A 24,413-nucleotide genomic window follows, 5' to 3' on the forward strand; every position below is an offset into this window, starting at 1 on the left:
CACGTGGGTATGGATATTTGGCATTCTGGGACACAAACAGTGGTGGGTATGAAATACAGCTCCAACAGTGTCCACGGTGGAAAGCGAAGCGAGAAATAAGACACACAGCTGGAGACCAAAACAAACAGCATCGCTTTACACGACTTCTGTGCGCAGATTTTGACCGGAGCGGGCAACGGCAAACCTGAGGTCTGTTTCAGAACATTGACTTCACGATGGACAGGGGGATTTTGTTATCCATGCAGCCTGCTAGCTAGAGCCGAGAGTAAGTTAGCGAAGACTGATGCTACTGTTAGCTGGATGAAGAGATCAGGGCTTGAGCTGAAGTCTTAAAAGTAGAACCCCATCGCCTTCTTACCTTAAAGCCGTTCACGGGTAATGGTTGAGTCGTTTGACCATTGACCCTCACACTTTCTTCTCAGTTCGTACTTCTCTTATTTACCATCATTCTATCATTAAATAGAGAATAAAGTGTATATAATTCGCAATGACAACGGGGAATAAGGCGTGCATCGCAGAATGTCTTTATGAAAATGGCATTCATAATTCATTCAGCTGGAAGGGTTCACAGCTCGTTTACCCGAGATAAAAGTGACCTATCGTAACGCCCACACAGATGTAGGGGACTGGTCTCTGGTTCATCACAGACCCATTACAAAGCGATGGCCTACGAGTGAAGCCATCTGCTCCTAACACTTCAACTTGCTTGGAACGAGATAGAATGTCCCACTGGACTGCTTGAGCCACATCTGTCTGCATCGCATACGGGTCGTCTGAGCTCGTCCCCAAACCCAATCCGCGGGGGCCAATATGTGGTTGGCAGGGTCCACAACCCTGCATCTGGGCACCAAGCTCGCCAAACATGCCGTAGGCAAAGCTCAGATACAGATTAACCGCTGGCTCCAGAGGTCTGCTACCGACGAGTGTGACAAAATTGACATATTGATATGCAGCGCCTTCGAGGAGAGAACAGCGGGCAACGGGAAGTCCGAAGCCGGGGACTCTGAAGTTAACATTGGCGATGGCGTGTCTTTCCCCGGCGTCGGGGAGTCTCGTCATCCGTGCTGCATCACCGCCTGCTGCTTCAAGAGCGCCGTGCTTGCGTGCATCCTTACGGCAATGTGTTTCTCTTCCGTGGCCCTGGTGCGGCAGTATCTCAAGGATCTGCTGCTTTGGGTGGAGGGATTGGACAGCGCCGTGGGAGCCTTGCTGTTCATCGTCGGATTGATCCTCGTGTCGTTCCCCTGTAGCTGGGGGTATATTGTACTTAACGTGGCAGCGGGGTACCTGTACGGATTTGTGCTGGGCTTGGGACTCGTCATGGTGGGTGTGTTGATCGGGACCTTCGTGGCGCACATTGTGTGCAAGCGGCTGTTGACCGAGTGGGTGCTGAACAAGATCGGGAACAGCGAGCAGCTGAGCGCTGTCATACGAGTGGTGGAGGGAGGGAGCGGACTCAAAGTTGTGGCCTTATCAAGATTGACACCCATACCGTTTGGGCTCCAAAATGCAGTTTTTTCGGTGAGTTTAATATATTTTTCCCTTTTGTTTATTGTGTGTGTGTGTGTGTGTGTGTGTGTGTGTGTGTGTGTGCGTGTGCGTGTGTGTGTGTGTACAACTTTTTCCTTACCTCTTATTATGTGAATATTTTGATGATTATCATTAGCATCCACCAGTTATATGTATTCATTTTTCCACATTGCATCCCGCTTGGATAATGTGATTTAAATGCCCCTATGTTTTGTATCATAAGTTGGCATTCCTATCCTTTGTTCTGTGACAGCAACACAGGTTCTTGGCAATGTGAATAAGATGTCACCCTGTCAATTAAAGTATGATTATGATATTGTGTGTGTTTGTCACCTTAGATTGACAACCAATGTGGACACTATGACTGTTCCAGACATGGGTCCTATATGTTAAGGCTAAACAGTTCACACCCAACATAATAAATAGTCTCAGCCCTATCTAGGCCTAAGGTTTGGTCCCTAAGACATGCCTAGATGTCCCTAAGTTATGTTATGGCTTCAATTCACCATCGCTCCAATATTGCTGTAGCAACACAGGAATGACAACAGGCAGTTAAATTGTAACGGAGTCATCAGTACTTTATTTATCGTCAGAGATAAGGATGAAACCATACAATCTGGGAGGGCTGGCCAAGAGTCAGTTGAGTCAATTATTGGAGAACCGGTTCAGATTTTTATTAGTTGTTGTCAATGTCAGCAATAAAGTCTGCTTCCAGGAAGTCTCCTTAGGGACTTCTCGTTCTCTATTTTATATATTTTTATTTAACACAAATAAAACAACTTAACCGTGTCTTTCTTTCTCTGATTTCTATATATTATCATTCTAAAAACATATAATTCTGAAGAACATTCTGAAGCATTTTCTTTTTTAAATGTAACAATTACATATTCTGGGGTAGTGGGGTAGTAACAGGTAGTGCATAAGGAAACATGGTCTCACTGAACATGTAAAGCTGCACTGTCTGCTTCACATTCACAGTTTAATCTAAGCAACCCTGAAATGGTAGCCTACCTGTAGACACTGCACCCAGTCAGCCCTATTCACGTTGGTGGTCCCGGAATTCTGGCCAAATTATAGGTCAAGGTAACGTAACACCGTGCTCTGCAAACAGGAAAGGTTAAGCCCTCTCCCAGTAGAACATCTCTCTGCAACAACAGCACTGTACCTCTCACATCTGCCCTCAGCCCCGACCAGTGACCTTCATGCACCACATCAATGATTTATTCCGTCTGCTCTTCTCTCAGTGATATCTGTAAATAGTACGAGTCATGAACGAGGTCTGTGGCAGACGATCGGTTCGAAGGTTATGGAGCAGTGCAGGGTTGAGCAGAGGATGGGATTCTTAATATATCAGTGGTACCTAGACAGAACATGTTGAGAGGCAGGGACTACAGTGGGTCCATACTAACCCCTTAGCTGTTAAGCTTTCTCTTTTCCATGTTAAGGTAAAGCAGTAAATAGGAATAAGGCAAATTCACCATCAGCCTAAGACATATTAAAATGATTGAAACCGGCCAATGTGGTGAATTGGAGAGATGAAAGTACTACATTCAACTTAATTACAGCAATATTGCAAAGTTCCCAAAAGGCCTGTAGTTGTATAAGCAGGTAAATGAGTCAACAACAGTGATCTTGCGTGCAAACGACCGTCATTGCCCACGTAATCATACATTGACCTGCTACTAGCATGCTTTCATTAGTTGCATTACTATGGAAACATAGACCAGTCAGATCGTTACACTGCATGGGACAACGACGCATACACCAAATGTGTTCTCTTGAAAAGGAAGTGCTGCTGGCAGACCCACCCATGTTGATAAAGACTACACTTGTGTTTTATTGCATTTCTAAATGTGGTTCCCTAATTCTCATTACTAATGGATATGACATCACATTTTATTGTCACATTAAGTGTAATTCAGAGAACAGATTATGGTTTGTCCCACCATTGTTGCCGTCTTCAATGCTTGAAATGAAAGGGCTGTTTCCTTCCATTTTAAAAGGGCCTTTTTTTTCACGTGCCCCTTGGATTAAAGATTGCATGAAAGGATGGACTTTATGTTGGTGATGGTTTAATACTTGTCAGACAGTATTTTGCATTTAATCTCTAATTTATCAAATCTGTCTAGTACATAAAGTTCTAGGGTTCCTACCACACACATGAGAACAGTTAGTCATGTTCATAATTTCATTTGGTTAAAGTGTTTCGCTAATCTGGCTGGTTAAACTGGTTTAACTGTCAACATTTTATCACTGGTTTTCCCCATTGTGGAATTCATCTTGTGAAGTTAAGCCTATACCCGTAGTTCCAGCTGTAGCCGTATTCCAGCTTGCTGGGGGCTATTGCATGCTCACACATCTGACACTGGACGCCCTTGATGACTCCCGGAAACAAGCAGTCAAGGTCGGGCGTTCCTCTGGGTTTGACAACAGCCAGTCAACTTGACTCACGTTTGGAGAGCAGGGATGAGCTTACTTTGGAGGGATCACTGTTAAACTCAGAATAAACGCTGAATTAATATGAAGTTCACTTCCTAAATTGACAGAGACTGTTGGTGTGGTTATTCTGGTTAAGATGTGTCCTGGAAAAACGCCTTTTTTGCTTCTTGCTGTTCCAGCGCCTGTCTAAAAATAAGAGACTAATGAGCTCTTTTAACATATGAAATAGATCTTTATTAATCAACGATTCTGTGAATTTCTGGACGTTTGCCCGGATATAAAACTCTCATCTACTGTGGTCTGATGTGGCAGATGTGAACTGGATAATCAGGTTAAGAGGCGTTTACATGACAAGTCCCCATACTTGACGGGTCACATCTCCGCTCCATCTAATCTAATGGGATGTGAAAACCTTCCTCCCCCTAACTGATTGGTCTGGTTCCGTCGTACAGTACACTGTGAAGCGTCTTAGCTCCGGTGGAAGGAGAGACTGTCAGTGTGTAGAGTGTGCACCGGAGGGGGGGAGCCAGCCCGTCAGAAAGGAGGTTAATAAGCTGTAGCTTGCCCCCCGCTCGGTCTCTCTCACGTCGTCCTCTCTCTTTGGGCTCTCTCCTCGGCCGCTGCCCTCTCGCTCTCTCTTTCCTGCTGTCATTCTCTCTCGCTCTGGGTCTCTCGACCCCTTCGACAACTCCTCGGCTCCTCTTTCAGTGACGGACCCACCAGGGATTACAAACCCAGCTCTGCCTGGTCTCAGTAACCTCGGCAATCATTACTCCATGGCCATTATTCAGCCTGGTTGAAATTGTCTTGATTATCTCGTTCACACAATGGGTGTGCAGTGGGGACCACAGCACAGTAGTAACCCTGAGGGGGGTTTTCAAAGGTTCATACCCACGTATATTTAGTGCCGTGACTTTTAAGGGGATTCACACCTATAATCTCTAAGGATTGGTCTGATTCAGGGGGGAAGTTTGTACTTCAACTTGTTGCTTCGTTCACTGGGTACAATTAGCGTTCACACTGTACTTTGTTAGTGAAACAAACATTTAAAAAAAATGATTGCGATGAAGTGATTGGCTCCCGTATTGGACAAATATTCGGAGGTAATCTTGAACTTTCGGTCACTAAATAATTGACAGAATTTAAGTGTTTTTCTTTTGAGTTTCCACATCTGTGGGATTTGATCAACCCCTTCTGCATTCAGCCATTTTAACTGGGCTGATTAATGCCGTATATGAAAATGCTTTGCTTTGGGCATGGATTATGTGAAATGAGACCCAAGTTTGTCCAAATAATGTAGTACATGGTGGCAGTGCTTAACCCTGCCACGAGGTTTACAGAATCAGGTAGGATGATGCCCGTTGTTGCATGGTCTGTCCTTGGTAAGCACATTCTGTGGACGTGGCTGCATTTCAAAGTGCCCCTTCTTTCTGTTCTACTGAAGTGAATGCTGCATTAATGCCGGTAACCCAAAACTACACACAAACACAAACTGCAACGCTTGGCAAAACAATGGGATGCTATTGAAGGAAGACTTTGCAGAGCTTTTCAGGATGAGGTTGACAGATTCGGCCTCTCTGTAATATTATCACACAGCTATCCTGGCCTCATCCATTTTGTGGTGCTTAAATAGATGGCGAATGAGTTCTTAAATAGGCCAGGACGATTCATCACGTGCTCACCTGCTAGATGGATTGTGGTTTTGGTGTCGGCTTACCCTCGCCTATGGCATTTCTTTATTAACACGAAAACAGCCTTGCTATTCATACCATGAAATGGAAACTAGGTCAAACCTATTCAAATTCATATTTGTTCATGTATATCTGGATGTTGTGTTGAAACAGGCCGTTATTGTGTGTTGGCGTTGTATGAGTTCTGCAAGCCGCAGGACGTTGGAATTCACTGGGTAGCTGTAAAAATACCCATTGGTGTCCCTGCCCTGACCAAGCCGGGGACATCCATGTCCTGGCCAAGTTGTAGAGTCACGACAGCTGCAGAAGAGCTCCACACAGATGCTTGTGTGGGAGGAGGGCGGGCATGTACTCCCCACAGCCCAGGTAGGAGGCAGCGGGAGTGAGGCCACTGCTCTACAGGGGCTCGCTTAGAAGACGATGGGAAATCGCCTTTTAGAGGGCGTCATACTCCTGTAATATGTCCAAGTGTAATGGATAATTGTCGCAGAACGTCACATTAAAGGAATTTGATTTGATCCTTTGGGATTGTATTGTGCCACATTGAAACGCTAGCCAGCCATTCCTGTAGCAGGCTATAAATGATGGGGAGGGGGAACATGACATCGTAGCGGTGGTTGAAAGTTAAGGCAGCCCCTTTTCCTTTTGAACAAACAAACATAATGGCCGTTTTACAATCTACCGACATAGATTGTTAGGTAGGAATATTAATATGACTAGAAATGTGCCGTGTGTTGGACAGGGATTAGATGTGGACCCGCATGGCGCTTTCACGCCGTGTGGACGGCACTCATCTTTGAAGCAGACGCCCCAGCTTCTAGGCCAGATGGCTAAATGCCTTGCTATTAAATTGAGTAGCCGTCTGTACACACAACCTTTTGGATAATGGCGTCATTTAAGTTAAAGTTTAACGTGGGTCTCTCTGTGCTGCCGGGTGACCTCGTTCAGTGGGACTGTAATGCTGTGACCATGATGAGAAGAATCACCCCAGCTCGGGCTCTGGGCATTTTTTAGTGTCTTACCGGCATTGCTGATAGCGCCTTGGCAGTTGGCAAACATGCTTGCCCCATTGCCCCCCCTGGAGACACCTGCGTCAGTCACACGCACCTTGGTGACGGAGGCGGTGCCAAGGTTGTGTCCACCCACACAAGCACTCATTTGTCATCCCTATGGTCGGTTGAATGGTGACACGTAGCCATGTTGATTATTGAGTACAGTGGTGGTGGGACTGGCCATCGTCACCATAGACCAGGGCTGGTATCAGTTTGTACTTTGAGCTTATTGTTTAGTGTATCTCTATGGTAGGGTTCATATTCAAATGACTGTTTGTATGTTCTTCCTCTTTATGTTTCATCCCCCATGCTCCATTCAATGTGTGTTTTTAGTCTTGACGCTAAAGGGCTTTATAGGTGACAGATTATACCACCAGGTGTGAGTGTGATAGCCGTTACAAACCATTTTGAAAATGTCCTGACATCACAAGTGTGGATATATCAGTCTACCAGCATACCCATTGGACTATAGCAAGCGTTGCTCATCTATCCGTCATACATCTAGGTGGGCACGCCCATTTGTGATGTCAGAAGAGTTTCAAAACGGCTTGTAACGGCTGATCACACTCAATATGTCACCTGCGTCAGGACCTATGTCACAATACGTCAGGACATATTGTACCTTAAAAGGTACAACATGTCACCTTTTAAGGTGACATGTTGTGAAACCATCGAGTCACCCTCAGAGCACCGTTATCTAGTCCTACGATCGGAGATTAGTCATACGATCACCCAGATTTCAATCTGGGTGTGTTTTTCTCCCCAGGTGTTTGTAATCCATCCATCTTTGAACCTAATCTGGAGCCTGTTCCTCCGCCCCTCAGATCACAGACGTGTCCTTGCCAAACTACCTGGTGGCGTCCTCGGCGGGCCTGCTGCCCACCCAGGTGCTCAACTCCTACCTGGGCACCACCCTGCGCACCATGGAGGACGTCATCGCCGAGCAGCGGGTCAGCGGCTACCTGGTGTTCAGCCTGCAGGTGAGCCCGCACACGGCCGCCCCCCCGGGGCCTTCCTCACGCTCCCTCGCATTCCTCCACCCTGCGAGAACCCTAGCCCGCTCACCGCATTTCGAGTCGAGCTTGAAAGTCCGGACACTAAGACAATAGGGGTTGACGAGGCCCCCACCTCGTCCGGAACACACCTGTCACACGGTGGCCTTCCCATGCCTGTCCCATGCCCTCAAGACGCAATGCTTCGCATTCTCATAGACAGGAAGCGTAGGGTCACCTGTTCCTCTCGCATACCCGCACGCTTACGCAAACACTACTGTATGTACCTACTTCTACCCCTCCCCCTTGGACCAGAATTCATCATTTGTGTGTTGGGAGACGAGCTGAACTCTCTCTCTCTCGCGCGTGCGGGCATGCACGATCAAACACCGAGCTGTTCACACACAGCCTTTTCATTTGCTAAGTGTTTTAAGTATAAGAAGGGGAAAGTTTTGTGGGAAGGTTTTAACGTTTCTGCGCTGGTCTGTATGTTATTCCTGCTGCAAGAAAAAACTTTACACCTTCTTCTCACAAGACTAGTAACGCAGCGTGGATTCCTGCCAATGCTCGGGCCTAAAAAAAAATTTTGTTTGGTTCCGGTTTCCGACCGACCCTGTCAATTTATGTGCGACCCAAATTATTTTATGAGTTTTATAAAAAAAAAAATAAATAAAAAAAAAACTTTTTTTTTTTAATGTAATTACGTTTTGGTACAGCACCTCTATAATTACGTGTTTGGTACAGCACCTCTTCATTCTCTGCAAGGATGAGCGAATTTTCTCGTTTTTAAATGAAAACAACCTACCTATCATTCGCTGCCGCTGGAAAAAATAAAATAAAAAAATAAAATAAATTCCCTACCTACCCATGACCTCAACTGACAACCAACAGGAACCAAACTTTTTTTTTTTTTAGGCCTCATAATGCTTGGGTACCTTTTTCAAATCTGTTCATTAAGAAGTCATCCACTCAATGTCTTCATTAGAAAAGTCCCTGTTGCAGTCCAACCTGCGTTGCAATCATTGAACCAGTATTTCTGGTAACGGTCACTTCCCTCCCCCCCCAGCAACCCAAAGATAATTATGAAGCCTTAGTTGCCTTGGTGAACGATAAAGCACTCATTGGTTGTAGTGGTTTCACTGACATGTCTCATTCATCAGGCGAGACCTGTACCAAAGTGTTTTTGATTCCCCCCCCTCCCCCCTTCCGTGCAGATCGTCATCAGCATCGGCCTGATGTTCTACGTGGTGCACCGCGCCCAGCTGGAGCTCAACGCCGCCATCGCCGCCTGCCAGATGGAGCTCAAGAGCTCGCGCATGAACGGCACCTCCGCAAACCACGGCGGCTTCAACTACTGCAGCAAGCGGGCGGCCGCTATGGCCAACAGCGGGAACTGCGTCAACGTGGTCTGAGAGGACACGCCCCCCCCCCAGCCTCCCCCCACCCCCCCCCCCTCCAACACACGGTCTACTGCACACTGGACTGCCGGCCACGAGACGCACGCTAAGAGAAGGCCGTCACCGCCGCGCGTGCCTCCCTGTAAACCTCAAACTACATAAATAAGGGCAAAGCGTTTCCACGACAAACGGTTAAAAAACTAAAAAACGTGTTTGTGTTTTTTTTTTTTTTTTTTTTTTCAAGTGAGTCGATGCAGACCGCGTCTCCTCCTAACAGCGCACATTTTTATGCAGACATTGTCCTGATGCCCGGAAAGGCGGAGGTTTGCGGTTCGTGTGTGTGTTTGTCGGGATCATTCGTCAAGGGACGGATAAGGGACAGGAATGCTGCTGGGACAGCGACGGTCTGGGAGGTGTGGCACTGCCCTCAGCCCGTCACTGCGCTGCTTGCTCAGCTCTGTTCCAGGAGTTGTCAATTGAACACTGATGTTCATGAGCAGAACTGCAAGGCAAAGTGAACTGATTTGCACACACAATGAATGTGCATCTAGATACTTCCTCCACGGAGGAACGGGGGTTTCCTTTGCCGAGTCAAAATGATGACCACCTATGCACCTTTTCACAATGCATCCACAACAACCCCCTCGACACCAATCCCCCCCCCCCCCCCCCCCCCCCCCCCAAACGGTTTCTTTCTTTTTTGTCAGGAAGTCTCGGTATTCAACGCTAATTGACATGGCTGTAAGTTTATTAATTTAGTATTATCTTGAATTGTAATTTTTTGGATTCTTGGTTTGCTTGGGCGTAGTCACAGTATTACTGGATCATTTTTTTTGTGTTCTAGGCTGTGAGGAACAGATGGGAGGAAGAGCAAAATTCCCAGCAGGAACTTTCTAAATGTCCTGCCAGGACAGCTGAAGTGCAGCATGATTCCCTCTCCGCCCACAACAGCTCCCCTCTCCTAAGTTAAAACACATTTTCCTTTTAACCTAGAGGCTGTTTTTTTTTTATATTCGGTTGGAAATAGTTTTTGAAGAGTTTGATTTTTGTTCTCTCTCTTTTATTTATTTAAAGATTAATTTAGGTATTCCTTAGCTATTGCTTGGACTAGGCTAGGTAGCTTTACCACACAGACCTTTTTGTGCAATGTACCGGTGAACAAGCACCATGAATGTCATATTTTAGTTCCAAAAGCCAAAACTAAACGCAGTTAAGCACAGTGAAGGATAGCCGGATATGGGGGAAACTTTGGTTTTGGGTTTAATTTCTTTAGTGACCTTATTAGATGTTCATGCCAGATGAGATGTTATTTTTAATAAGTGCCATATAGAGGCGATGCGTATCAGGTGCCATGGTATTTCCCGCTACTTCAGTTGAGGGGACATGTGACTTATCATATTTCTATGTACCTGCTATTGTTGGCAAGATTTGATGATAATTTATATGTGAACTTTTCTTTTTACTTACCAATCCAGCAGTGAAGCTCCATTTTTTTTTTCTTTTATTTAAGTTTAATTTACAATCCACAACCATACCTTATATATAGTTTCATACTGCCCAGTGAACTTGCAGCCAAGTTTGACAGTCCTGGTTGGTGTGTCACGGAGGCCGACAATCAAACCCAATATGGACACTTATCGATGAATGTGATCATATTATTTTCTATTATTAGATATATTATTGTAATGCTGCTCCTCAGACATTGTGTCGAAGATAATTAAGGGCTCCTCTATCCACATTATCTGTCTTCACCTCCCTCTTTATACACACACCTGAAAAATGTGCACAACATTTTTCACAATCAGTCTATTTTGTGGTTTGTTTTTCAAAAACAGGCAACAATTAAATGCGCACCCAAATACATTCCATGCTGTATCTTCTGAAAGGCTGTAGAAAATGTTTGACATTTATTATTTTATGTCTAGATGGCATTTACCTTTTAAAATTGGTGTCTGAACACATCAATATTGTCCAATTACCACTGTATCCAATAATTCGTTTTAGGAACATAATTAGTGAGCCTATGAGTCATTATCGTTGCTTCAAAAATACATTTGATCGGTTCCTTATTCAAATGTAGTGGATAAAATAAGAACATTCCTGGGATTTCTGGATCAGCCTCTCTTCCATGCCTGTAATGCGATTTTAGATCTTGAATTATACCCCCCCCCCCCTCCAATGTACAGCGTGTTTACTGTATGTTTATAGATCAACCTATTGCTCCTCCTTTTGCATGAAAAGTTGCCTTTGTCCACCCAGTGGTCTCCCAGGCTTGTGGTCAGATGAAGCACGTATGGAAACACCAGCTGGCTGCTTCAGCGCAGGATTGGGGTTTGTGTAGTTGACGGGAACACAACGCAGAAGAGGGGTTGGAACAGTGTTTCATCCAACAGCACAGAGGGAGATATATGTAACCAGCCATGAATCATGTTTTTTAGGATTCAACTGTATTTTTTGAGGTTGTGGAGAGTTTCTGTAAAAAAGGAGCAGTTTGGACACTAAAGGCTTCAAGTATTCTTTGGTCAGCTCAGCTGTAGTTACTTAGATATAGTTATGCAACAACCTATTCCTAAAGGACGTGTATTTCATAGATATTGATGCAAGACTTGAGGCTGGGCTGTAAAACTGCACATTTAAACTGTTGGTACCAAGGGAAATGAATATATATATGAATATAAGAGGCTCACAGGGGTACTATGAAACATGAATTACTTCTAAAACTGTATCAAGTGCATTACACATAAACTGTATTTTGTAAAACAGAATTTTTACAGAGTGTATGAATATTGATATTTATCACTGTACAATGCTTGTTCAGTGTTATTTATGGGAGAGAAATAAAACAAATTCACTTTCTTTAAAATAATGTTTTTTCTTTATGCATATCTTCCTGACAATCCTTACAGTTCTACCCGGCTTCTTTGAATGAGCAAAGTTAAATCTTACATTTTGAAATGGAAAGAATATGGGTTGAACGGAATTCAATCACAGAAAATATATTCAGACTGCAACACTACAATAAAAATACTGAGCATTTCTCCAATAACACAGCAGACAACAGACCCCTTAAATCCCACTCGTCCTCCCATCTCATCCATTTTGCTGATGAAAGTGAAGGCGAAGTGCGCTCTCCCCGCCATCCATCCTGCCAGGCTGGTGATATAAAGGCCAGGCCTCACAAGGCCACGGGGATAACCCAGCCCGCAGCCGCCCGATTCGCCAGCGATGTGTCTGGCTTGTGGGGCCGTTTGTCACAGTGATTTCAGAGAGCAGCCGCTGATGGACGTGTGAAGGCTGTGATGTAGGGCTGCTCCGCCACCACCACCACCACCTCTGCTTCCACTTTGCCCTTGCCCCACCGGTGACAGGCTATCAGCTGAGGGGACGCGGGAGGCCTGGGCCGGCCTGTGAGCATGCGGCGCTGGTGATGACAGCCACAACAAGGGACGTCACCAGGGGGTCTCTGTTGGATGGGGTGCGACGGGGGGGAGGTGCGTCTTTGACTTGGGCATTTGATTGGGATTGCGTTTTTAGGGGACTGAGTGTGGAGGGGAAATGCTGACCTCGGCGTCCTCTGTGGTTGTTATGGCTGGGAGACAAAAGTCAGCCGCCTTTTTTTTCTACACTGCATGCAAACATCCCTCGGCCCATGTAGCCCTGACCTCACACACGCACACACACGCGAACACACTCACCCCCCTGGGCTCTCTGCTCCTCGCGTCTACCCCACCACCACAGAGACGGCGATTCAGTGCAAGATCTCAGCCACATCAATCAAACGCAATTGGATTAAAACACAAATGGACAAGACATTGCTTCTGTTGGCTCGATCTGTTGACCCCCCCCCCCCTGTTGGTGCAGGGGTCATTGTTGGAGTTGGGTCCATCCTCTCCTCCTAATGATGAGGATAATGATGAGGATAAAATAGCTCATAATGATGATGCCGTCCATAGTGATGGCGTTCATGGTGAGGTCTGCGTTCTGTGCTTTTTTTTTCATTTTGAAGGAAGAAGAAGAAGAAAATAAAGTAAATAAATGGCAAAGTAATGTTGCTCTTTCCATCCATGAAATTATTAAATGCATTCTCTTCATGAATTTCTCTCAGAGAGTCCTCTGGCAAAAGGCTGTCCCGTGAACCATGTGACTGCTGTCTTGGCTCCGCTGGTTCCAGCTGTTGCCTCCATCTGGGGCCATCTGAGAGCTACTTTGGACCTGGTGGCGACGACTCAGTTGAGACTCTCTCTCCTGACAAAGATGGTCCCCTCAAAAGGCCATTGTTAATTAAGGGAAGGCTGTGTTAAACACTCTCTGGTCCTTCTTAGTGGCTATCTGTTGATTGCATCGAATGTCTTGCTGTAACAACAGGTCACAACGTCTGCGTGATTCCTCTTACTTCTCTGGCTCGGTTCATTAGAGTGATGCAGTTGATAATGGGGTTAATAAACAGTGACTGCATAAGAATGCCCTTTAACCTTGTGTGATAGGATGAAGGGCATATTAGTAAAAAACGAAATTGATTTTTAAAGTAATAAGGATGCACAACCCCTATTGATATACCTTGCTTTCAGTCATTCACTCATTTTCTTTCCTGGGCCTTTTCTTTCAAACGTTGCTATTAAAAAGGCTGTACAAATAAGCTGCATTATAAAAATAAATTAACTATTATTATTATTAAACATGTTCCTAAATAACATCCAACTAACGGTTATTGCTCTGATGTTAAAAGGTGTGTTCTGAATGGCTAAATGGTTCTACAGAGGGCCCTGAAGGCGCCAGGTAGCCAGGCAACAACATGTACATTCAGAGGCTCCGTGTGAAGAGCGCGTTCTTGTTAATGTTTAAACCCGGGCGGACGGGCAGAGCGGCCGGGGAGGGGGAAGAACACATCACATCTGTGTTCTGTGCAAAGGTCCGTTGGTTACATCACAGAGAAATAGGCAAGGTGTGGGGAAGGCCATGTGACACACAGCTTATTCAGTATTAACATGCTCCCTAATGCAATCCATAATTTTGTTTCATGTCTGAGATATAAGTTTGATGGAATATAAAGTTTTATTTACAAAATAAACCGTTTATAACTCCTGTAATAATTCATGCGGTTCTGCTCGGTCCGATTTTTATTCTAACTAGTCTTCAACTCAGTTCCTGTCTCAGGGGTGAACTTCTTTTGACAAATATCCGTCCACCTGTGTGTCACACAGTTGTCCCGGTCCCTAGACAGTTGAAGCATATTTGGGGGTCCGGTTTCCATGCAGAGTTGACTGGCAGTGGAGGGGTTTGAACCTGAACCGGAGCCTGACTCCAGCAGTCTGCCTAGAGGCATGGTTAAGATGAATAGAAGCCATGCGCAGGTTTGATCAAACAGGGATCCTTAAAGGCTCAAAGGTATTGGATAACCACTCAAGTGTATTCTGATATTTTAACATTGTATCTTTTAATGTATTTCTGGTAGACAATAAAATCATATTTATCAACAATAATTCAATACAAATTGAAAGAAATATTGGAAAATGTCAACGCTAAAATGGTTTTATCAATTAATACACTTTGTCAATACACTTAATTTGACTTACCAATAATCTTATTTAAGGCTGAGAGATCTTAGTCAGGTCAAATAGGGTAAAATGAACAGGACTGTAAACAGATTGAAGCCTGAATGAGTGTTTGGTGGTTCATGAATTGACTCGTAAAATGAATCACCTTGTATTGGCAGATTCTCCCGACTACCAATACTGGAGATAATAGTTTTGCAGACTCGGCACAAATGAGCCAAAGCACAATGAAAATAAGCCTCCCTCTAGTGGTCAATTCACAGCACTACACTTCAAATTGTCATACTATTTTTCTTCGTGTAATTTATAGTCACACGTTCATATACATAGCCTACTCATTTGTACCACAAACTTCGTCATCCAGTGTAACAACTTGCATTTCAGCCCCATTTCCAACACAAAAAACAAATTGTAACACAAATAAATTGTTTTTAGCCAAAGTTGTTTCAATGACATTCAATGTATCGATTCAAATGAGGTAACACAATAGGGATTGAGCCTATGGCCCACTGATGAAAGCCTCTGTATTTATAGTTTCATGATTGTCACGAACCGGATGTTGGTGATGACACTGCAGTGTTATCTGGGAAAAAGACTGCCTAACACCGATGTTGTCGCTAAAGAAAACAAAACAGATGTTTGAGTTTAACATAAAACGTTTTATTTAGTTATTATTATTATCAATGCATTTCAATAAACCTATTACGAGTGCAGTAGTGAAAGCAATCAAGCAACCATAATTCTTAAAAAAAATGCAAATCGACCAAGAAAGAGCTAAAAAAGCGAAGTCAGACCGTAGTCAATCCATGCCAGGAAATGTGAACCTCAGATAAGGCCAGAGCATGAGCTTTCACAGAGAAAGCAGTAATCGTCAACAAAGGAGTCCAGATTTTTTTTCATGTTTAACAAAAAAAGGAATCAACCAAGAACCTTGAGCCATGACTTATTTTTTTTGGGGGGGGGGGGATTGAATCTGTGGCTAAACAGCGGCGGAGAAGCTGCAGTAGACTCCCCAGTGGTCGGACGTGTAGCGGCCGCAGTCCAGCTTCTCCAGCCCCAGCAGGGCCATGTGGTCGGGCAGCAGGCGCGGCACGCCCTCCCTGCTGGCCGGACGCAGGTAGACGCGGTCGAAGCGGCAGCGGCTGACGTAGGGCACCTTCTTGTTGCTGTTGGCCTTGGTGTCCCAGGTGTAGCGGCAGTGCTCCTGCCTGCCCAGCTTCTCCCACACGTCCATCACGCCGCTGGACAGGCCCACCTTAGCCACCTGGGATGGGGAACGTTGTGTGTTTAAAAAGGGGAGCTGAAACTAGCAGGTTTACAGAAACTTACCATCTGGGATGAATAAAGGATTTCTCCTCTTGGGTTATAAAGGGGGACGGGTGAGCTGGCAAGGATAGTGGCTAGTGGCTGAGCTTCCCTAGCTATTGTGCCTTACTATTATTTCAGTCATTCGCCAATGCATACATATAGTTATATTACTGATGCGGTAATCGTGGAGCCATCAGTCATACTTTGTTATAGCAGACCTTCTGGGGGGAGACGGCACAGCACCTGGGCCGGAAACCAGCCCTGCAAGGGTTGGATTTACGGCTTGTTTCCTGTTTCTATACAGAGATATTCTACCAAAGGAAAGGAATTTGTGTGGGTAGATAATGCTTTCATAAGGGGACATATGGCGCGTTTCCACTGCAGGATGCGGTACGGTTAGGTTCGCAAAGGTGCGGTACGGATTGCGTTTCCTCCGCCAAAAGTGGGCGTGACCCGGACTGAGCCGTACTCGTTTTGCCCTCGTCTTCAGTACTCCTCCGTTGGGGTACTGAGACGCCTGAAATTCCTGCCTCCTGGCATGTGATTGGTCGAAAAAAAATACAAAGGGAAATTGTACATTCCCTGTTCACCCAGATTTGAGATTGTCGGCGATCAGACAATAGGTATTTAGAATCTGATATTTGACACCACTGATGTGGTAAGGTCAGCTGAAGGACCCCTCACATCCCCCTCCAACACAGGTATGACTCAGGTGAGTAGGCTTTCACGATGAGAGCTGGATGAAGCTGAGGTATACCTAAAGACATAATTAAATCCATCCTACCTGCCTCACATGTATCCCAAACCACTGCAGGGCACTCTGAATAAAAGTGACTGTGGAGACGACGACGTCAACAACAAAACACAATTTCATTGGTGGCCGAGAGACACTACACTGACCTCTGCGTCTCGCAGGTTCGTGTCCCCCCCGAAGAGGACGGTGACGTCGTTGGGCGCCTCACTTATCTTCTGCATGATCAGCTTCAGCTGCTTCATGCGCTCCCCAGCCTGGGCCTTGCAGCTCTCCAGGTGGGAGGTCATGAGGCTCAGCTCCTGGCCCTGGAACGTCACCTGGAGACAGAGGAGGAGCCAGACTCAGTTCTGTGTTCTGTAAAGGCCCCGTGTATACACACAAAGCTGCATACGGATTCATAACCTCAAGCATTATACGAGTTAGTACACACATGTGCAGCACAATGCACCTCTAATTGCTTGGACATCCCTAGTGTTTTGCAGACCTCAAAATGTGGTCACATACCAAATAAGGTTGAGAACGATTGGACTAAAGCGGAAGAATGAGGTACTATACATGTTCATACGATCTTGCTCACACATCTTCAAGTATTCATTGACTATGAATATGAATATGAATATTCACAGTCGGCACCATGCACACAGGAGGGTGAGGATATCGGAATGAATTGCACTCGCATCAAGGTGGCAAACGTCCCGTCAGGGAACTTAAGCCACCTGAACCAAGAGCAGATTCCTCATCATCTGGGTGGTGGTGTAGGGAACTATCTGAGACCCCAGCAGCTTGACACGACTCTTCTTCAGCATCATCCCAGTGAAATAGCCCTCCTCCCCACCTGGTTAGCAGCAGAGAAGCAGAAGCACACAGGGTTATGGGATGACACTGCAACGTCTCTTCTGTTTTTCAAGAGCACGACTTGTACCTACCTTCAATGAGTGTGTAGCTTACGGCTCGCTTCTTCAAGTACTCGACGTAGGGAGGAATGAGTTCCTGGAGAAATACCACATCAGGAGTGTATCTATGGATACAGAAGATGATATTAACCCGGACAATAAACAAACAAAGAAACTTTTAAATAGAGCCATTGTCCTCCTACTCCTAAAACGTGACAAAGAGATGGCCCTATGTAACTACGTAGTTATGTTCTGAGACTGGCTTTGCCTGCTACCCCAAAGCAACATGCAAAGACCACATAGAGGATATATTTTATATATACACAAACATATATATTAAAAAAAAAAGACGCACAAGACTAGGTAGGAGCAGAGGCCTCTTGCACGGTCTTGCAGGTTATCTGTGTCCAGCCCATCCACATTCCAAGAGACCAGTGACAGCTTATTCTCCTCTTCTGTGGCGTCGGTGGTTTTGCCCGCATCGGCAGGACTTGATGAACATCCTGGCTCATCCGTAGTCAGGTCTATACTGAAGACATTCGTAAACACATACGTTGACGTTAATTACGACGTTAATCATGAACTTCTCGATGCTAAAACCAGGAACATGGATTCAACCTGAACTTGACCTACCAGCCCCCCGGTGAACTGTGTGCAGTTGTCTTCCTCTTGACCGCTCGGCCTTTAACTTTCACTGGCGAATCTTCTATTTCAAACACTTTCTCCATATTGGTTTCGAAGAAGGAGTTCAGAGCTTTCTGGATCCGGAGTGAAACATGCAGAGCGTTAGGTCACATCGGTGTATCTGTGTTTAAACGGTTGTCTGTTGTATAATTTGCGTACACACACAACATGCTGTGATAAATACATAATCTAGTACAAGGTATGTACATGCAACAATGAGTTTAGGCTAACGTTATAAGATAGCACCGTAGAAAAATAACCCAGTCACAGTTTAAATATACTGCACCTCCATCTCCCATTCGTTTTCAGCCAGGTAGCATCGAGCTACAGTGCTATCAGTGTCTGTAATTTTAGCAAACTCATCACAAAGGCGAAGTTTTTCATCCATTCCAGGAGCAGAGCACTGGTGGGATTTTTCGTTTTGACAAGTGGCATGTGTTCCACCTAAATGCATCCGGGTATAGTAGTGTCTGAAACGGCCCACTGTAGTTGGGAAACGACTGCGATAATAAATACGAATACATAAATAAATGGTTGATTAACTATATTTTTGGGATATTCACATATTTTTAAACGTTCAATTATATCGCTAAACACATTTGAAAATAACAAATTTGATAGGAACCTTACGTTTGTCTAGTTTTAACATCGGTACTTGTTGGCCAACACAAACCCGCAGATAAAAACATTCGAATCAAGTGTCACATTGACCAGGAAGGTGTCATGGCTTCTTTAACCTTAAATTCGCTCAAACAAATAATGAAATCAATAACAGACACCCCAGGTTTCGACAGAGTCATAAGTAAGGTAAGTGTATTCGTGCAATTCTGCATGTGGATGCTGCACACTTCATGCCAGTGTTCGTTTGTCAAAGTTGAATTATGGCATATGTATTCTCTCCGTCCATAGGTTAACGTTTTGTCGGCGAGCCCTGGTAAAGTAGTGTGTGAGATGAAGGTAGAGGAGGAGCATACTAACCGTGGAGGCACTCTTCATGGAGGACTGACAGCGACGTTAGTGGATATCATCTCTACCACAGCCATCATGTACAGTGAACGCGGGTCACCAGGAGTCAGTGTTGACATGAATATAACGTAAGAAATATCTATATATCTGATTATATATAAAGACATTTATAACTGACTTGGACTTCAGGTTGATACTGTATTTAAACATTTCTTAAACAGGTACATGAATGCTGCCAAGATTGGAGAGGATGTGCTGATCACTGCTCAAGTTCTGAAACAAGGGAAGACCTTGGCATTTGCCAGTGTGGACCTTATCAACAAGTCTACTGGCAAAGTCATTGCGCAGGGAAGACATACAAAGCACCTTGGGAACAGTTAAAATGTATTCCTGTTAATCCACCGTATTACTCAAATATAATGCCTCAACAATATGTTGGTGACTTTCAGAGTTAACCTTTGTCCTTAATTGGGCTCTGTAAATCGTTGATTTTCTTTGGGCAAATGGTTTTCAGTTATGAATGTATTGTAATGCAATTATGTCGTGCTGAAATTGTTCCTGTTTCCCTTGACTTTCACTAATTTTCTACAATTAACACTGGACCACTTTACAAATGTGTGTACATGCAATAAAAACAGACCATAATTATTCAGAATTTGCATTGTATTGGGATATGCTCAGCAATATTGATTTGAGAATCATTACAGGATAAACTGAAAAGAAAAGCCCCTCAACCCTTCTACTGAACACACTGAATTAGCAAACAAAACCATTATCATATGCTTCCCAACTTAAACAAGGTTAATCCAAAAATGCAGCAAATTATCCTATTCAATCCCACATTAAAGAAAAATCAGATCTGCTTTTTGTTAGGTACACTACATTTTTAAACATTAGCTTCTCAGTGTTGTATTCCCCCCCCCCCCCCCCCCCCCCCCCCCACAGTTATCCCTGCCAACACAAAAAAAGATAACATGAGTTAAGTAGGTTGGATGGATAGTAAATTAACAGCTTGCATGGAGTCAGTCAGCGGCTAAAAAGTATCTTCGAACTTTGGTTTTGTATGACCTTCAAAGTTACACAAGACCTTCTACCCAAGGCAATGGTTAGCCTGTTTCCGAGGAAAGAAATGACAAAATGTCCAGCATAAACAATCTAAGGCAGGCGTAAAATGAGAAGTGAAGCCAAACGTACAAATTGACAAACGTTTCTCGTTATCTTTGCATCTACGAGTTAAAACGCCTATTTGCCCCCATCCAGTCAAACAGATTGAAGTAGTTCTAGAAATCTATCTTTGACCCCCTTCCCTTACAATACACTCTTTCACAATCCTTTTATGACAGCAAAGATCACAAACGCATCCACCATGAAAACCTGTTTGTTCCTGTTGTGATGCAACATAAGAGTTCCTTCAGTGACAGGTGTCATTGACAGCGTGGCTCCGAGTGAATGACCAACCAGTCAGAAAAAAAAATCTATTGAAAAAAAATAAAGTAACAAAATGAATGTTTGTGCAGGTTTAATAAACAAAACCAGATGCTTAAGTGGGGAGGTTATGGAGGAGGCAGACAGGAACAAAGTGAGGAAGAGCAATCCAAAAATAGGGGTGGGAGAGTGGAGCACCGGGGAGGGTGAGCAGAGCATAACCAAACGATGGGAACTGAGTCAGCTTCGGGTCATGGAGAGGGGACCACATGGGTAACATAACATAAACCAAAAGAAAAAAAGGGGATCCAAGCACAAGTTCATTTCTATTGGATGGAGGACAGTGGAGGTGACTAGGTCAACTGCTTCAGTCAGAGGGAGAGGAGGTTGGGGGTGCCTTCCCTTTGTGGCTTGGTGAAGGAGGTAGGCCTTAGTCAGGCATGTATGGGCGGAGGTGGTCCTCTATCTCTCCAACACCCCAGCTGGTCAGCTGGTCCTGGGGCAAGTATAGGCAGAGGCTGCACAACTTGAAAACAGTTGCCTTGGTTTTAGGAGTCTGCAGAGATCAAAATATATGGTTGAGATTGAGATGCGGTATAACATGCATTTAATTACCTCTACAGATGGCTTATCAACATCCCCAGCTGTTCCCAATTGGCTGAATTACCTGCAGGTGCTGTCTATCCATGAAGAGAAATACAGACTGATTGGGGTTGTTCATAACCATCCCAGCCTTGTCCTTACGGCCCACAGCATGCAAGAACTGCTTTTCATAGTCGCCATGATGAAACTCAAACTTGGCCTGAAAACCATAAATATATAAATACATCAAAAGCAAAATACACATTAAGAGGAAGTCGTCCTGGAAAGCAAAAAAACGAAATACGCTACGATTATCAAATTACTTATATTATGCATTTCTAAACACTTTGTCCATAGCAAAGAACTGTTGAACACTACCATGAATGACGGCCGCTCACAAATACAAAGATAAAGTAACGGTTATGACATTACTAAAAGTCATTATCCGCTAATTAGGAGCAGTTAGTGGTCATGTGAGACTTGAGTTGAATCCCAAGTGGCTATGATTAAAAATACATCTGCTTAGCACATCAACATCAAGTTCTAATCAATTCCACCAGTGTCTATCTCCACAACCGAGTATTATGAAGATTATATTTCCTAGGTTGCCATGTCTTAATCATCCAATGTGCAAGGATGAAGGCTTCTGGTCCTGACAAACAACACAATCTGTAGTCCGATTGTCATACAACTTCAGCAAAACAGGCTACGTGAGGTCATCTGTAATCGAACCTGAACAGGCCTGAAGGGCTCGTCCTCCGCCCCTTTCCATCTGGAGAACAGCAGACAGACGATCTTCTCAATGTCATTGCGTGGCCAAAGGATGAAATCCATCTCCTGTGTGCAACCTATCACATCCTAAGAACACAAGAGAAAAAGCGCTTATTCAAACAAATTCATCCTGACCAAAATGTATGCAATACTATTTATACATACAAACATACAGATAGTCTGCAAAAAAGATAGGAGCGAGGTTAGTTTGGCCTCAAATGGCATGAAAACAGAACCTGGTCATGAAGTAATATCTGAGAAGAGTCATTTCCTTGCATCAGTATATATGAACTTATTGGCTACGAGTTAATGACTTAAGCCATATGTGGGGGCATAGGCTAGAGAAGTTGAGAACCATTGCTTTAAGGACCTAAAGGATTGCAAATGCACGTTTGTTTTTGTTCTTACCCTGCGCATTGACTGGTATCTGGGGGCATGCAACTGCACAACGTCCTTTTGCAGGAGTTCTATAGAGCTTTCGAGGGAGTAGCTGGAATCCCGCACACCCCTGAGGATGTTTTCTTCATAGTTGTTTGTCATCACTGGCACCACTTCTGCCACCTCAAAAAGTGCAGACTTCTTTTTCTGTCGGGGAAAAAAAAATTATCCAGTGATTAATATTACAAGTGATTTGACCCAATCTGAAAATTTGGATGGCACATTTAAAGAAACCTAAAAGATGATGTCCTTTGATAACAATGAACCAACCTTGTCTTTGAATACGAAGGCGATATAGATCTTGAAGTCAAACTGATCAGCCAGAGATTCTCGTTTCTTTCGCAGCTGAGCACGTAGTCGATTCCTTGTTTGATTCCTTCTCGAGGTTGGGTCCCCCATTGTGAGGTTTGGATGGTAGTCTTCTCTTTTATTGAATAATTTCGGTTTACTCCTAGCTTTTAAGTCCTACAATAGGTCTTGATAGATTTTGTTAACTACCCCGTCAAGAAACAACCATAAACTGTTTTTTTTCCACTATCACCTAAGGAAAAAAAACTGACACCAAATGAAAATTCGAGCAAATAAATAATAGAATTCTTTTTTATCAGACGGTCGTTTTCATTTTTTTAAAGGGCCAATGTTTAGGACGGGAATAGTAATCAGATACGACTACATATCCCTAGTGGTCGATACGAAATTTATATTTAAGACATTACTTTTCCATAAGAGCATAAGGCTTCTAGTCAGCAATTTGTTGGCACGGAAGTAAATTGAATAAAGAAACTCAAATGTGTCTCTTTAGAGGTTGCATCAATGAAAGGGGGGCTTCTATCAAAACCCTAACCTTGTATACTTTGCTAGTAAAATGGAAGACTACCCAAACAAGCAGACACGTATAGTATTGCTGGGGACATTTCAAAGGCTCTCATTCATGACTGTTGGTTTGTCTATTGGTTCAGTAATGACTAGGATTCAGCGCTATGAACGTGTTTACATACGGTTTTGAAGTGCAGACAACCATGGCAGATAAACGCAGATGCCACAAAACGTTGGCACCAACTCACATCGACAACTACGACGCCACTTGACATTTCCTGGGAAGTTTTAATGCCATTCATGTGGCTCACGGCCCGCTGTTCTCCTTGCACTGTCGATAGTCATGATGACGGTGTACGGTATGTTAGCAAACTAGCTAACCTAAGCTAGCACGCTAATCTAGGCTCACACTTAAACACTAACTAGTAGTGAAACAACCAATTACCTACATCTTATCTTTTGACTGTTTGGCATAACTGAGGCCCAGGGATGGTTGGCGTACAGTCATCATGTCGAAGTGTTTTACATTTTCTGCTAGGTTCACTCAGACAGTCTGCTCTGCGGGACCAGAGACACGCACGGTCGGGTGCCTAACTGTTTTTTCGTATGGTCAGCATTTTCGATATATTTCGACCTATACCATGTCTAGGCACCGACCTCTAAAACGGAATCAAACAGCGAAGCTATAACCAGACGGTGAACGTCGAACAATGAGAGCGGTCGAGACTCGGTCCACGCCTAAAGTTTGGAGGTGTCTCTCCGCTTGTTCTCCGGCTGGTTCTTTTCTTCAGTCGTCACGACCACAAACCGTCCCGCATGCCATGTCAAGATAAATTGACAATCCAGCGGAGGTCCTCCGTTCTATCCGTCGACATGTGGAGTAATTCGTCTTCCGGTGGGCCCATATTTAACAATTTTGCCAAATGTTTTTGGTTTGTTTTCGAGTCTTCGGCGCAGATAATAATGGCAAAGGCTCGTCGTTGAAAATCCTTCCTCAAAATGGCTGCGCACAACTACAAAGATGTGACGTCGACGGACATGTGACCCCGTACCAAAACAACAGGAACAAGCGTCTTACTGGGCGCGCGCCTTATTTCCATAGGTCCGTGGCGCGCGCCCCTGG

The 24,413-nt window shown here is 44.4% G+C and overlaps 4 protein-coding genes across 4 annotated transcripts; 2 read left to right on the forward strand and 2 right to left on the reverse strand.

Moving 5' to 3' along the window:
* Positions 1-11,967, forward strand: tmem64 (transmembrane protein 64). Its single transcript, XM_030347474.1, has 3 exons — positions 1-1,521; positions 7,537-7,692; positions 8,919-11,967. Exons 1-3 carry the CDS (start codon positions 811-813, stop codon positions 9,114-9,116), a joined length of 1,065 nt encoding a protein of 354 aa, XP_030203334.1. The 5' UTR covers positions 1-810; the 3' UTR covers positions 9,117-11,967.
* A 3,324-nt stretch (positions 11,968-15,291) lies between these two features.
* Positions 15,292-18,742, reverse strand: tdp2b (tyrosyl-DNA phosphodiesterase 2b). The gene is made up of 7 exons (XM_030346763.1): positions 18,579-18,742; positions 18,242-18,366; positions 17,964-18,137; positions 17,642-17,733; positions 17,432-17,550; positions 16,862-17,032; positions 15,292-15,917 (listed from the first exon to the last, which is right to left on the reverse strand). The coding sequence occupies exons 1-7, from the start codon at positions 18,678-18,680 to the stop codon at positions 15,633-15,635; spliced, it is 1,068 nt and encodes a 355-aa protein (XP_030202623.1). The 5' UTR covers positions 18,681-18,742; the 3' UTR covers positions 15,292-15,632.
* Positions 18,743-18,935: 193 nt separating this feature from the next.
* On the forward strand, positions 18,936-19,913 carry acot13 (acyl-CoA thioesterase 13). Its single transcript, XM_030346767.1, has 3 exons — positions 18,936-19,099; positions 19,202-19,386; positions 19,480-19,913. Exons 1-3 carry the CDS (start codon positions 19,016-19,018, stop codon positions 19,637-19,639), a joined length of 429 nt encoding a protein of 142 aa, XP_030202627.1. The 5' UTR covers positions 18,936-19,015; the 3' UTR covers positions 19,640-19,913.
* On the reverse strand, positions 19,903-24,351 carry c22h6orf62 (chromosome 22 C6orf62 homolog). The gene is made up of 5 exons (XM_030346766.1): positions 22,745-24,351; positions 22,445-22,621; positions 21,998-22,123; positions 21,351-21,485; positions 19,903-21,239 (listed from the first exon to the last, which is right to left on the reverse strand). The coding sequence occupies exons 1-5, from the start codon at positions 22,871-22,873 to the stop codon at positions 21,114-21,116; spliced, it is 693 nt and encodes a 230-aa protein (XP_030202626.1). The 5' UTR covers positions 22,874-24,351; the 3' UTR covers positions 19,903-21,113.
* Positions 24,352-24,413: the final 62 nt, after the last annotated feature.

The sequence above is a fragment of the Gadus morhua genome, chromosome 22 (assembly GCF_902167405.1).
Source record: "Gadus morhua chromosome 22, gadMor3.0, whole genome shotgun sequence".
Taxonomy (NCBI): Eukaryota; Metazoa; Chordata; class Actinopteri; order Gadiformes; family Gadidae; genus Gadus; species Gadus morhua.

Excerpts from the sequence above, each read along its gene's own strand:
- tmem64 (XM_030347474.1), top strand. The coding sequence starts at position 811 with ATGTGGTTGGCAGGGTCCACAACCCTGCATCTGGGCACCAAGCTCGCC. Across the intron at positions 1,522-7,536 it reads TCCAAAATGCAGTTTTTTCG|ATCACAGACGTGTCCTTGCC; the intron begins GTGAGTTTAATA and ends TCCGCCCCTCAG. Across the intron at positions 7,693-8,918 it reads ACCTGGTGTTCAGCCTGCAG|ATCGTCATCAGCATCGGCCT; the intron begins GTGAGCCCGCAC and ends CCTTCCGTGCAG.
- tdp2b (XM_030346763.1), bottom strand. The coding sequence starts at position 18,680 with ATGGATGAAAAACTTCGCCTTTGTGATGAGTTTGCTAAAATTACAGAC. Across the intron at positions 18,138-18,241 it reads CACAGTTCACCGGGGGGCTG|TATAGACCTGACTACGGATG; the intron begins GTAGGTCAAGTT and ends GAATGTCTTCAG. Across the intron at positions 17,734-17,963 it reads CTCTGCTCCTACCTAGTCTT|ATACACTCCTGATGTGGTAT; the intron begins GTGCGTCTTTTT and ends CTGTATCCATAG.
- acot13 (XM_030346767.1), top strand. The coding sequence starts at position 19,016 with ATGGCTTCTTTAACCTTAAATTCGCTCAAACAAATAATGAAATCAATA. Across the intron at positions 19,100-19,201 it reads TCGACAGAGTCATAAGTAAG|GTTAACGTTTTGTCGGCGAG; the intron begins GTAAGTGTATTC and ends CTCCGTCCATAG. Across the intron at positions 19,387-19,479 it reads AGTGTTGACATGAATATAAC|GTACATGAATGCTGCCAAGA; the intron begins GTAAGAAATATC and ends TTTCTTAAACAG.
- c22h6orf62 (XM_030346766.1), bottom strand. The coding sequence starts at position 22,873 with ATGGGGGACCCAACCTCGAGAAGGAATCAAACAAGGAATCGACTACGT. Across the intron at positions 22,622-22,744 it reads CCTTCGTATTCAAAGACAAG|AAAAAGAAGTCTGCACTTTT; the intron begins GTTGGTTCATTG and ends TTTCCCCGACAG. Across the intron at positions 21,240-21,350 it reads TGGATAGACAGCACCTGCAG|ACTCCTAAAACCAAGGCAAC; the intron begins GTAATTCAGCCA and ends TGATCTCTGCAG.